This window comes from Vitis vinifera, chromosome 1 (genome assembly GCF_030704535.1).
Source record: "Vitis vinifera cultivar Pinot Noir 40024 chromosome 1, ASM3070453v1".
Lineage (NCBI taxonomy): Eukaryota > Viridiplantae > Streptophyta > Magnoliopsida > Vitales > Vitaceae > Vitis > Vitis vinifera.
This window is the reverse complement of record NC_081805.1, coordinates 2487088-2500443: the sequence shown is the minus strand read 5'-3', so window position 1 is coordinate 2500443 and position 13356 is coordinate 2487088. Positions and strand designations below refer to the sequence as shown.

Below are 13356 nucleotides of genomic sequence, written 5' to 3'. Positions count from 1 at the left end.
CCATTGGTGTAACTATGAACCTTAAGAACTTTACCCTATAAAGACTTTATACTTTTTTCTTTTCATTTAATCATAACTGATGTTTGTACAACATATAAACCATGTCTTTCAATATCCCAACATGGAGATCAATATGAAAGATGAAATGTTAAACATAAACTTGGATATACATAAGTGAAGGGAAAAAAAAAATAGAAAGAGAGAAAAACCTCATGTTTCTAGCTTGTTGTCTTCGCCTGTTTGTGTTTTCACACGGCTCCTCAGTTCTTCAAAAACCTTCATGCTCTCCGCATCAAAGCCTCCCGCGAACTGGGAACAAGTCCAATTCAGAATGTTGTTTCCATACTTGTCACAATTTTCAACTTCTTGTTATTCACATTGCTACAAATTTTACGTTTTGTTCTTCCCAATTTGAGGGAAAATAAAATACTTCTATCATTTGTTCTGTAAACCGTAGAACATGTGAAGTATAAATTAACAGAAACAGATGCAGAAACGAAACATACCTGATGAACACGGAAAGCAAAACGCACGCCTTGCAGAATCAAAAACTCTCGGTTTGGTTCCTTCTCTGGTCCACTCAGTGCATCAAGCTCTGATGATACACGCTTCATATACTTTCTTGCCAGTTGTACAGACGAAAGTTTAATCTGCAAGATGGAAAATATTATTTTACCGTTTGATAACATTGGTTGATAGGATTCCACATATTCATACAAAGAAGAAAGAGTTTTGTTTAATCACATGGATGATTGCAGTTGTGGGTTCATTTCATAATACAGTTGGGAGCTTATAAATTTGCTTATCCTTTGCCATGACAAGGCATGAATTCAGAGACTAGCCCCTAGTAACTGTGATAACTTGCTTATCATATGAAAATGAAGTTCCAAAACTTAAGGGATATATAACGTTCAGAGCTCCAAACATCTCCAAGACCATGAATTTTTGTTTGTTCTAATGTTGCATACCTTGCCAACAACTCCAGAATCTAGAAGCCAGTCAACAGGAATTCCAAACTCCCTATATCTTGAAATGGCCATGTCCCGCGTACGTAGGAGTGCATAAACACTCTGTTCCACTCTGGAAAAACAAAACTCAAAATTAACAAATCAGCAACAGGTCAAGGTACTGAAGAAAATGGATGATTTTTGAAAGTCTTTATAACTATGAAGGTTTCCAAGGCAACTGTATAATCCTTAAAGAAGATTATGGAATGCTAAATAGATTGTTGCATATAAAAGAGAATGGTTCTTTTCTTTAGTCATGCAGCATTTTGTTATTGAGTTGCTGAAGTCCTTTTCGCCACCATGTAGCCATAATGTTCTATGTTTTAAACTGATGAACATGCAAGAGAAGAAATCACATACTTTTCGAGCAATGAGTACATTTTCTTTAGAGCAGCTTCACATGACAGTTTGGGATCATCTTCAAAAGTAGAGACTCGCTTCTCCAATTTCATCAAGTCTTGATATTCAAAGGCTGCTTCTCTTAATGCATCTGCTTTCCCTTCAGGCCAATCAAAGTGCTTGAGAACGGCCCGTTCATCAACCTGATGGGAAAAAAATTGATGAAAAGGGTTGGAATAAATGATCAAATTAGGAATACCATGACATAGAATCATGTTTAGCAGCTATAAAAGAAAAGAATAGCCAGTTTAACAGATGAAGTTTTAAAGGCATACCAAGAAGGAGAGCTCTTCATCTAACCAGTTCACAAAGGCCACCAGATCTTCTATTTTGGTAAAGGAAGCAGCTCGAACTTCAGTTGCCAATGACTGGACAAAATCACCTTGAGTTTCCACATCAGCTTTCACCTGGTTCCAGTCCATCCAGTTTCAATATTTGTTAAATTTGAGAAATGAACACCCAAACAACCTGCCTGAGAAGATAAATGGATGTATGGGAAAATTTAACGTACAGCTAAAAGGAATGATGATTTGTTTGCAATTTCACCAATCATGTTGCTCCTGGCATCTGCTGCATTAGATGTTGAAGAGACCAAAGATGGTGTGTCCTTCTTCGCCTCACGTTTCATCAGTGTCTGATAGAATTCAACTAGTTCAGGAGCCCGATGAACTTTATCTCCACTTCCTGCCCCTCTTGGGAGGCTTCCTGGTGGGGGCGGTGGACGAGGCGGTCCACCAGGTGGGGGTGGGGGTGGCGGGGCACCTGGAGGAGGAGGTGGAGGAGGTGGTACTCCACTCGAAGGATTAGCACCTGGACCTGCAGGAGCCCCTCCTGAAGGTTTAGGAGGTGGGCGTGGCACTCTAGGAGCCCTCTTTTCAATGTGAGCAAGTTTCATCTTGCTCGCCACTTGAGAATCCTCCATCTTGCTGTCAATGGATTGATCACTTGAATCAGCAGAAACAAGGGGTTTTTCCTTTATCTTTGCTAGTTTTGGAGGCAAAGTGACAGATTTGTCTCTCTCTGCTTTGGCCCTAGACTCATACTTCAAATCTGAACTGTCACCAAACCTCTCTGCTCTTGCTTTCTCAGCTTTTTCCTTAATTTGTTTCTCCCTCTCTAAGGCCAGTTTATGACGGTCTTTATATGCAGGATACTTTTCATCTAAAACTCCTTCCACTGATTTTGACATCAATTGGAATGATGCTGCAACATTATTCAGTGAGTCACTAGAAGAAACCCTTGTTCTAATGTGTGACAGATTTGGAGTTTCAGGAGATTCAGGAGCTTCCTGATCAATCTTACCAAATGTAGTGATGGCCACACCATCACCTGCATTTCTTAGCATTAAGGCTTCTAATGGACCCCTTGGACGTAGGCTTATGCTAGTTCTGCCTGGGGAGCCTCCCCCAAAGGATCTAGCTGGTGATGAAAGAACACTAGAATCATCTCTACTTTTGCCCCATTTCTTCAGCTTTTGAATTAAGCTAGGTTTCTTACTTAGACTACTATATCTACTAGTTGAACTATCTATGGAAGCATTGTCGAAATCCTCACTTCCAGGAGAGGATGGATGGGAAAAGTTGCTTTCAAGATCTGTGTCCCCTTGCCCACGTTCTGATCCTGCGTATTCTAACATCAGCTGTTTAGCCCTCTCTTGCGATCTGGGGCTCAAGCTCTTGCTAAGATCACGCGCTGATATCTTTCCTCCAGGTGTCTGGTAATTCCGAAGTTCATACCTTAGGCAAGCATTGACCCAACGAAGGTACACTAGCTCTTCAACCTCACTGAATCTGTTCATCTGGAGCCCTTCCACTTGCTTTAAAAGGTCTTCATTTGCATGTCTTAAATTATTCACATCTTCTCTTGCCTTGGCGACCATTTCACTCTGAAGATACATGAAGCAAAGTATGGCAAAAATGAATTAAATTATCACATGCTCAAGAATTTAGGTATTGTCAGTTATATACTGGCTTAATGGTGTCAATCTCCACTCCACTTAACAGAACTAAACAAGGTCAAGTGATTCTTTCTATTTAATTTCAGTATCAGAGGAACCATCCACTGAGTTTCTTAAACCAAATCATCTGGCCATTATTTTCTGCTCTCAACATGGCTTCTAAGTATATGCTTAAAAAACTCGATCAAAGGTGAGTTTCCCATTAGCAGAACATTGAACACCTAAAAACTCATTCGTGCATCAAATGATACACACAGAGTGAGATGCCAACTTAAAAAGTTTCCCAACAAAAATAGAAGAGGAAGAGAAACATTAATGGAAGATAAAAATGAGCACAATTGAACTATAAGAGTCTGACCTCTGTCATATTTGAGAGGGCTGCTACTCTAGCTTCAGCACCATCCAGCTTAACTAGTAGCTCTCTTTTTTCATGCTGAAGTTCTTTGTTCCTCCTCTTAAGCTCCACAACTTCTACCTCTAACTCCTTTGCAGCTTTAAGCTTCTTCTCAATCTCAGCATCTTTCTTGATAGCTTCCTGCTCCTTTGTCTGAAGACCAGAAACTTGTTGTTTAAGCAACAACAAATGGCCTTTTGTCTGGTTAGCTTCAACCTGAATCTGCCTCTGCAATTCCTTGATTTTATTCCTTGCCACTTCAAGCTCCTTCCTTGCAGAAACACCCAGTGCAACCTCATCTTGAAGCTTCTTCCTCTCAGCCTGCAAAGAACTAATGGTGATATTCAGCATGTCAATTTCAACAGTCTTGATCTTAAGTTGCCTTTGTAACTCAGCAATGTCCGTCTCCTGCTCCTTCAGACCATAGTACTCGAGCAATTCACCTTCAAGCTTCACTTCCCTCTCTTCCAATTCCTTCACTAGGTTGCGCAGCCGCTCCAGTTCATTTGCATTGTTTGCCATCTCAGTTTCATAAACTCTGTCTTTCTCCACCTTGGCAGCGGTTTCTGTGTCAAACTTGTCACTAGGTAATGGAATATCAATCTCCCCAGACAAAAGGTCTTCAAATTCAGGTAAAATTTCTTCATCTTCGATATCAGGTGGAATACTCAGATCCCAGTTTATTTCACTACTAATTAATTTAACCTCTTCTTTCTCCTCTTCCTCCTCCCCCTAAACATATAAAGCACCTTATTAATTATCTAAATAAATATCTAAAAAACAATAGTTGTATATATTCATGAACTAGATGTATGAGGTCAAGAAATACTTACATCCACCTCTTTGAGGTAATCATCAGAACATGTGAGCTGCTCTTTACGTTCCTCTTTATTCTGGCCCTCTTCAGAGCTTGCTTCACCATTTTCTGAGTACCAATAACCAATTAACCATTGACACAATTCTTACAGGAGGTTCTTTAAATAAAATTAGTATCAGCATCAAAAGATTGAACAATCTATAAGAACAAAGAACTCATAGAATTAAGTACCTGAAGGCTTGCCTAGAGAGGCACGCGACCTTGAGTTTTTGATGTTGAACTGCTGAACTCCATAGGCTGCAATTGAAGCTGCAACCAAGAAGCCTAACCTTACTATCATGTAGGTAATGTCAATAGGAAATTCTCAGGCTTCCACTTATCTACCAGGACAACCCAATTCCAAAACACCCCACAACCCATTTCTCCCAACCCCCATAACTGATAACTCAAACCATCCAGCCACTAATACGCCGTGCTGGGCCTCCATAACTCAATATAACAATGCTAGCTCAATCCCAACAAAGCCTAAGTTAAAGAGTAATTGTAATCATGCAGATTCAGTAGCCTCATATCCAACTGCGAGCATCCCCCACAACATCAGCATTATCATCTTATCAGGTCTTGTAGAGCCCTCACAAAGAGACTTGCTTTTGTACACCAAAAGTATATGACAAAGAGAATTCCAGCACAACTCTCTCATGCTAAGAGCTACAGAGACCACCAATAACTAGTGGCCAGTTTTTTTGCCAGAAGGATTAGGAATTCACAGATGGGTGTTTTTTCCTTCATGGGAATATACAGTCAAATAAGCAGATAAAGAGACTGAAAAAGGCACCACCAACTGTAAATTTGAGAAGCGTTGCTAAGAGGCAAGTTACACCATACAATAAATGTTTCTGGCGGCTATCTTCCAGCTAACGGCATGTTTCTATCCTATTGAATTTGATTGATTTCAAAACTAGGGTATATTGTCATTTAACATAAGCCTCAACTATGAACAAATCCTAACCATTGACTGAAGCAAGTCAGTGTTTTTTGGCAGTAGACCCCACACAGGACCACTTTGAGAGTTGTTCTTGTTTTGAGTTGGCTTGCCACACAAATAAGAAAAAGAAAAGTAGATGAGAAAAGGTGGGGCTGTCCTTTAATTCCCAACCTTTTTCCTCACTGGTGCAAATGGAAGCAGCAGCCAAGCAAAAGCATAAGTAAAAAACCCACTTTTATGTATAGATTTGTCTCCCAGACCATATATGTTTTCAGCCTTTTTCGGCTTCTGAGAATTATTCTTTTGAATTTATTTGGTGAAATCTCCTTCTGGAGCTTTTTGGACAATAATCAGGATGAGATGAGGAGGCTTCGTAGCTGAAATGTTTGTAAGGCCAACAAATGGACCCCTTTGTTTCTATCAATTGATCAATGATTTGAGTGGCACAAATCAATACCTCACCAAGGAATCTTCTGCTGTGAACTTTGTCACAGTTCCAAAAATACAAATAAACATATCAAAATCTAAAAACAAAATAAAAATCATTTTCCAGGTCAGAATGATGTACACTCCTCCACTGGGTCAAGAGCAGCGAAAGTGCTATCCAAAAACTAGTGGTTCATGGGATTTGATTAGTACTATCTAGAAATATAGGGTTGTTCCTTGACCTAAACAATCATCAAAATTTTGATGAGAATGAAATTTAATTTTTGCAATAATTAAATTTTTATTTCTATTCTAATTCTATAAAAAAAAAATCCAAGCATACTAATAAATGGGAGTAGAATTGATTTTCCCTCTCCATTCCATTCTTATGAGTAATGAAAATGAGTGTTTCATAACTCGAGGCAAATTTTCTTCGTATCTGCGTAATCAGATTTAATTGCACACCTTAGATTACCCCCACATGCTAGTCCCATCAATAGAAGGATAGAGCCCTTCATTTCCATTCCATTCTCGCCTCATAACCACCAACCTCCACTTCCTAAAATAGGCTAACAGTATAACAGGCAATCCCATCACCGCCAGGGTTGTGTCCATTGCAATACTAGTCCAGCCATGGGCCACGGCACATCAACTAGGAGATCTTCAAGCTGTTGCGGATCGGCCATGACCCCGATTCCTTTTTCTTCTTTTCACAATAGCGAAGTACATTGACCCACACTTAATCTAAACACGGTAGGTAACTCAAATAAGATTGCAATGGGTGTTCTCACTTCCATATTTCAAGCTGTCAAAAGGGATTCCATTTGTAATTTCCCCGCTGTCCTGAGAATCTAGCCGGATTTACATCAGCAACTCTTGGCGGTTGCACCCAATATCATTAACTAACTTATGCTGCCCAGCACCAATTTCTCGGTAATCTCTATAAATATTGATTAGAGAAAATCTGAATTATAGCATTTTCCGCAAAATTAAAATGAGTTGGACGATTCTCCATCCAGACAACTTATTTCTAACAACATGATCATGAGGAGCGAACAACATTTCTACAACCTCTTTACAGGAAAAAAAAAACTCCCTTCCATGCAATTGACCTTAACAAGAGTGAAAAAAGGAAGCGCCTCAAAACATTGAGATCCATTCATCTTGGTTTGATTATATGATTATTTCATTCCACATGTGACAACATATGATCTCAGCACGGAAAGCTGCTAACTACAAGATGAGGTGCCACATTTCCATTTAGCTAGCCTGAGTTTCACATGAATTCTTGGTCCTCAAACAATCAAATCAAGATTCCAGATTAGCCTTTCTTTGAACAATTCATTGAAAAAACTCTGCCTTCAGGGGTTTATGACATTTGGGCATCACTGTCCCATTTCCACCGCCGTCCTACCTCCTCAAGAACCTTGGCACGAGCTTGGTTTTTTCGTGCTTCATCCTCAACCCAAGATCTGCATCCATTGCCTCCGTTAGAGAACTTACACATATCAAGCCCAAAATTATAAACAAAATTATTATGGACTCATCCTAGCTAACAACAATTTCCAGAAGTAAAAATATGGCATCAGCAGAAATTACTTTCTAATCCATTCTGGAAAGAAATATATATATATATATATATACACATCATCAGATCAAAACAATTCAGGAAAAGGGGTCTGCACTGACAATGCTCTTACCATTCAAAGTAAACCCATAAATTTGGGTAAACACTATCAGAGAATGTTCAATTTTAATCAGAACAAAAACCACCTGGTGTAGATACACCAGTAGGCATGAACACACATGGTGGTCACAAACATCATCTAAGACTGAAATCCTAATTTTCAGAATATTAGCTACGAGTAACAGGTTTTATTGTAGCATTAATGATCATATTTGTTATGTTGGCCAAGTTCCCTAGGTCACAAACAAGTATTAGAAAAGGGAAGGGAAGAAAGATACAACTTTGATTTTACCTGAGAATTCGAAGAGCTTCTTTCTCAGCTTCCAGTATAGATTTCACATCAAGCACTCCTTCCTGTTTGTTCTGTAATTCATTGAGCATGTCCTGCAAATTGCGCTGCTCAGCCATATAACCCGTCCTCTCACATGCAAGCCGCTCTGACATCTCATCGACTTCATCTTTGAGCCTGAAAAGAAGCTGACTCTGGCATTCCATAGCTGCCTTCTCCTTCAAATTCTCAGTGAGACAATTCACATGAACAATCCTCTCCTCTTCCAAATCACTAACTGCAGCAAGATAGTCCTTCTCCACCTCAAAACCACGGATTTTCTCATCTTTAATCTTCTCACTCCAAAAGCTTTGTATGTCTCCTCGGTTGAGCAACTGAGACCTAATTTCTTCAGCTTCAGCTTCCCTTGAGAGTTTCTCAGCCTCTAGTCTCAACAATTCTGTATGAATTACTTCTGTCATCCTACCACTTGTCAGTGCAACTGCTGATTGTGCTTTTGTTGAAGGTTTATTTGGTTGAAACCGCTTGCTCTGTCCTGTAAAATGTAGATATTGAACAGGAAGGGGTTATCATCATTTGAAGTGAAAATCTTATTCTTCCAAGTTAAGTTCAGTTGAATGTTTCATATAATGCAGATGGCAGGCAAAGAATCAACAGAGACATCTTCCATCTGATGAAGAAATTTTTGGTTCCTTTTTAGGGACATGAAATCTGTGAGTGCATGCTTGAAAGGGAAGGTGAAAAAAGCCTACCAAAAACTTTTCTGACTATACTCCTGTCACCAGCCAGCATGTCTATAAAAAACTCTGGTGATGCATCTGAACTGATCTCCTTCATGTCCATAAAATCCACTTTTGTTCTGGATATCTGGACTGTAAACAAGTCAGGTTTTAAAATCTATAAAAGACTAGTAAAGTGCATCAGTTTCAAGTTTTATCAATATGCAAAATCAATCCCAGAAAATCCTATAAAATAGAAAATTTATTAGAAATGCTAGTACCTTCTCTTTAATTCCTGGCATGAATTTATATTCTAATTGAGCCTTCCAGTTTATCAGATCTTGTCTGGATATAAATCTGCAATACCAGATATAACCCACAGGATGGAAAGGACATACTCAGGAACAAAAAGAAAAGAGCGAAGGGATTTTGAAGGAGGGAAAGGATAAAAAAAAAATGTGGTATACAACAACTACCTATCAGGGGAAAAATAGACCTCTCCCTGGACTTTCGAACTGTCAAGAGCAGAGTTGGAGTTCCCTGATAGCTTGCTAGGTATAATGCCAGCCTCTGCTAGGGCTAAATTGCATATTCAAGAGCAAAGATTCAAACTTCCATCTACCTTTCAAATGCACAAAGAAAATCAGGTGAGCATTAAGATCAAGCCTAACCTTGAATAGACCCATAATCTCTGTCTTCAGCATTCACATCATCAAATGCAGAAATTATGGACCCAGAAGGTAAACTGGAGGAAAATATCCTGTGTCTTGGGTCCCTACAAGCCAGATAATAAATTGCTGAGTGATCAAGCTTAAGCATTTACAATTTCACAGTACAGCGTATGCATATTTAGAAAATGTTTCAAAGTCCTGATATAGATCAACACTACCTTTCTAGTAACAAATTTGCTCGGACCAACCATCTTGCATACTCCCTCTTAGTGCATAATTCATCTGCACTGACATCATCCTCAATTATCTGTACACCTTAATTACAATTGACAAATTCATGCTCAGAACTGGACCTAAAATTTCATAAATATCAGTATAAAATTCCAAGGCTAAACTATTTACACAAAAGCTTGGAAAATGTGGGGCCTTCAGTACTACATTTCCAAAAAAAGAAAAAAAAAATCAAAGCATATCTATTTTAACAAATATTGGCCAATTCAACACTAAGATGATATCATGATAATGCAATCTATTGATGTCATTATGCACCTAACGCCCAATTAAAAAGACATTAATGTTGGGTGTGTGCATGTGTGTGTGTGTGTGTGTGATGTTGGAGAATATGGGGTGTTCTAAAGGTGCTCTTCCAGAAACATCAGATCATGACAAATAATAAGGCCACATTTCATACCACCACTAGGACCAGCTGCAATTGAAGATCACACTCTTTAAGATGATAAGAATCGTGAGAGTGATTCAAAACCAACAGTGCACAACCAAGGCATTCAAAATAATCACTCTTCAGAATTCTAAAATCGATCTTTGAAATTTGACAGTATAGCAATTATTGATAAATGAAAACAAAAGACCATCATGCAACATCTTAAATCACAGCCATAACATAGTTTAGTGGATAATTGACTAAATGTTGGTCAGAATTTCTAATCTCTTGCATATTAAACATGCTTCTAGAAACAAACCTTCAGTTTCTTCAGAACCAATAGAGCTTCTTGTTGAGTGGAATCTGCAGCAACTGGGATCAGAACATGCTTAACCTTTTTGGATGCTGAACAAGATGAGGGAAACAAAATGTACAAAAGAAATTAGGGCATTTCTATGATATTTAGCTATAATTTTCTTGTGGAAATGTAAATCAAGAAAAATATGGTGAATATGTGAACCATAAGCTCTCACACACACTACTCGCATGATCAAATTATTCCTGGTATGAATTTATTCTTACACCTCTTGATAACTCCTTGGAAGTCCACATTTAACAGAGCCTACTGCAATATAAAATGTACCTAGATACTTTTCAGTAATCAAGCTGGTTCAACACATGCACACACGTGATCAAACTATTCCTGGTATGAATTTATTCTTACACCTCTCTATAACTCCTTGGAAGTCCACATTTAACAGAGCCTACTGCTATATAAAATGTACCTAGGTACTTTTCAGTAATCAAGCTGGTTAAACACAAAAACACGCATGCAAACACGATCAGATTATACCTGGCAGGAACTTATTCTTACACCCTTTATTACCCTTTGCAGGGTTTCACCTACACAAATCCTACTGTCATATAAGATGTAACCCCTATACTTGTCAATAATCAAGTTGATGAATGACTAAGAGCCATCCCATCCATATAGTGCTTTAACTTGGGAGGTTTATTTCAATTTTTAATAGAAAGATATGCAAGTTTATGGATTTAAGAGCTACCAATATTTAATCAATTTGATATTTCACAAGCCTCACTAGAAAGAGGAGCATACCTTTGAGAATTTTCTTAAGGAGAAGATGCATGTGAATACCTAATCTATTCCCATTTCTCATGTATCTCATTAATGTCAGAATTCCCAGGGTTATCAATAGCCAGACAGCCAAAATTACTCTAGCCACAACATATATATATTCAGATTGGGCATACAAATTTATCTGGTACTTCATTTTGTATATCAATTTCATCCCTTTACTCATAATTTAAATTCCAAAGCATTGGCGTAGCATACAAGCAAATCGGTTTCCAGATTATAGAACTTCATAAGTTACCAAAATACATACATTGTAGCCTTGGAATGAATTGCATTTTTATAAAAAATGAACAGAGTGAGTAGATTGCTTTACAAAGTTGAACATCACACAGAAAATAAATCAGCTGATTGAGTCCCACAACTCATTTGTATGAGCCCATCAAGGTCTTCATGGCATTTTGTATAATTTAAATCGTCCTTCATGAACCTTTAAGATAAGGCATTTTGGGATTTAACTGATGACCTTATTTCTACTCTTCTCACGGTGACTATGCTCATATTTCCTAGCTAAAGCACCAACTAATGTGCTCAAATTACTAAATTCTCCTAATTATATTTCTGCATGAACAGATTTTAAATTCCATGCAATGCTAACAGCTTCAATTGCAAATCCTAACAGTTTAAAATGGCCAATGCATAAACCAGACAATAACATCCAACAATCATTTGCTTTCAAACTACCTGATGCCACATCTTCATCAATTTCATTAGATGCACTCTCTGTGCCGGCCTCAACAATGTTGGTGTCCACATCAGATGCATTGGAGTACACAGTGTTGCTTTGACCAGCTTCAGTTTTAGTTCGCACAAAGATTTCATGGATAGAATGCATCGGTTTATTAAACTGAAGCCTAAAACCTGTGAAACCAATACACAATGATTAAATCCCAATTCCAACAATATCCGAAAGGAATTGATACCCGAAATAAAATCAGATCCAAGAGCCTTTTGGGGTTTGCCAACCAATATTAAGCATTTTATAGAGAAACAATACCCAATCACACAAACCAGCTTATCATCAAAATAAGAGAGTATACTAGCCTTTTCTTGATAATGAGAAGTAAGCAATGGCGGAGAGTAGAATGGCAATCGAAGTCCCAGTAACCACACAAAAAAGTGCACTTGACCCTGCACAAGAAAAAGTTCATAAATCCCTAATTCGCAAAAAATCTCGACCCCATCAAACTAATCAAGAAAAGAAATTACATGCAAATTAGATCACCCTCCTATTTGTTGCCGAGGAAATGGGAAAAATTCATAGAGTAATACTATTAAAACTAGCCCAAATAGTTATACTTTTGATAAGAGATGCCATTTTCTGGACAGCCAATTAATTAAATAGCTAAGATCCAAGATTTTGATTTTCCTACTGTTTTCTGATTAACAAAAGGAGAATGAGGGTTTAGAAAACCGAAATTGAGGGGAACCTTTCTTCTTCTTACGACATGGAGACTCGACAACCGCCCAGCCACCATAGTCGTCGCTTGCATTGCGTTCAGGAGACACCCACGTGACCTCGAAGCTTGTCTCGGAGACTGATGAGGAGATACATAACCTAGGGTTTCTGAATCTGTGAGAATTGATAAATGGGCTAGAAGAACTGAAGATTGGAACGATACGACTTCGTAGAATAGGAGTGCCGGTGGAGAGGAAAAGAGACGAGGGAGATGCAGAGGAAGAACACATTTTCTTCGGATTTTTCAATGCAAAGTAGTACTGAAAAATTAGGTTAGGGACCTAGGGTTAGGGTTTGTGAGAAGAGTATGGTGCGACAAGACTGCAAATCAGTACGTCGGTATGCTTTGCAAATAAAAGAAACACGGAAATGAAATTACTGGTGGTTTCCCTTCGGATTATTCGGTTAAAAGGATGGGATCGTATCAAATTGTGAATAACCCTTTTCATTTTTCATTGTTTATTTTTTTTACTTAAATATCATTTTTTATTTTAAATATTTTCATGTATATTTTAAAAAGAATATTATTTTTACAATAAAATAATAAAGACATTTTTGTCCAAATCAAACAATAAAAAATTAAAAAATTAAATTTCAAAATCGTACAATATCAAAGCATTTGTGTAAAATACATGTCAAACAGAGTCTTAAGGTCTTAAACCTTGAACCTCATTGTTTTGTGTCTCGTAAATAATTCTTTTACATTATACATGAATCTTATTTTTTTTGTAA

The 13356-nt window shown here is 37.9% G+C and overlaps 2 protein-coding genes across 2 annotated transcripts; both read right to left on the bottom strand.

Moving 5' to 3' along the window:
• Window positions 1-29: 29 nt before the first annotated feature.
• LOC100259307 (protein CHUP1, chloroplastic) lies at window positions 30-5470 on the bottom strand. The gene is made up of 9 exons (XM_002281118.5): window positions 4806-5470; window positions 4591-4682; window positions 3722-4489; window positions 1918-3291; window positions 1682-1813; window positions 1368-1549; window positions 969-1080; window positions 507-650; window positions 30-309 (listed from the first exon to the last, which is right to left on the bottom strand). Exons 1-9 carry the CDS (start codon window positions 4912-4914, stop codon window positions 211-213), a joined length of 3012 nt encoding a protein of 1003 aa, XP_002281154.2. The 5' UTR covers window positions 4915-5470; the 3' UTR covers window positions 30-210.
• Window positions 5471-7108: 1638 nt separating this feature from the next.
• Window positions 7109-13020, bottom strand: LOC100259365 (uncharacterized). Its single transcript, XM_003631141.4, has 11 exons — window positions 12596-13020; window positions 12210-12296; window positions 11850-12026; window positions 10332-10417; window positions 9570-9658; window positions 9352-9455; window positions 9157-9259; window positions 8962-9037; window positions 8714-8828; window positions 7965-8496; window positions 7109-7457 (listed from the first exon to the last, which is right to left on the bottom strand). Exons 1-11 carry the CDS (start codon window positions 12852-12854, stop codon window positions 7355-7357), a joined length of 1731 nt encoding a protein of 576 aa, XP_003631189.2. The 5' UTR covers window positions 12855-13020; the 3' UTR covers window positions 7109-7354.
• Window positions 13021-13356: the final 336 nt, after the last annotated feature.

Excerpts from the sequence above, each read along its gene's own strand:
- LOC100259307 (XM_002281118.5), bottom strand. The coding sequence starts at position 4,914 with ATGATAGTAAGGTTAGGCTTCTTGGTTGCAGCTTCAATTGCAGCCTAT. Across the intron at positions 4,683-4,805 it reads CTCTCTAGGCAAGCCTTCAG|AAAATGGTGAAGCAAGCTCT; the intron begins GTACTTAATTCT and ends ATTGGTACTCAG. Across the intron at positions 651-968 it reads ATTCTGGAGTTGTTGGCAAG|ATTAAACTTTCGTCTGTACA; the intron begins GTATGCAACATT and ends TCCATCTTGCAG.
- LOC100259365 (XM_003631141.4), bottom strand. The coding sequence starts at position 12,854 with ATGTGTTCTTCCTCTGCATCTCCCTCGTCTCTTTTCCTCTCCACCGGC. Across the intron at positions 9,456-9,569 it reads GCAAATTTGTTACTAGAAAG|GGACCCAAGACACAGGATAT; the intron begins GTAGTGTTGATC and ends TCTGGCTTGTAG. Across the intron at positions 7,458-7,964 it reads GAAGCTCTTCGAATTCTCAG|ATCTTGGGTTGAGGATGAAG; the intron begins GTAAAATCAAAG and ends CAATGGATGCAG.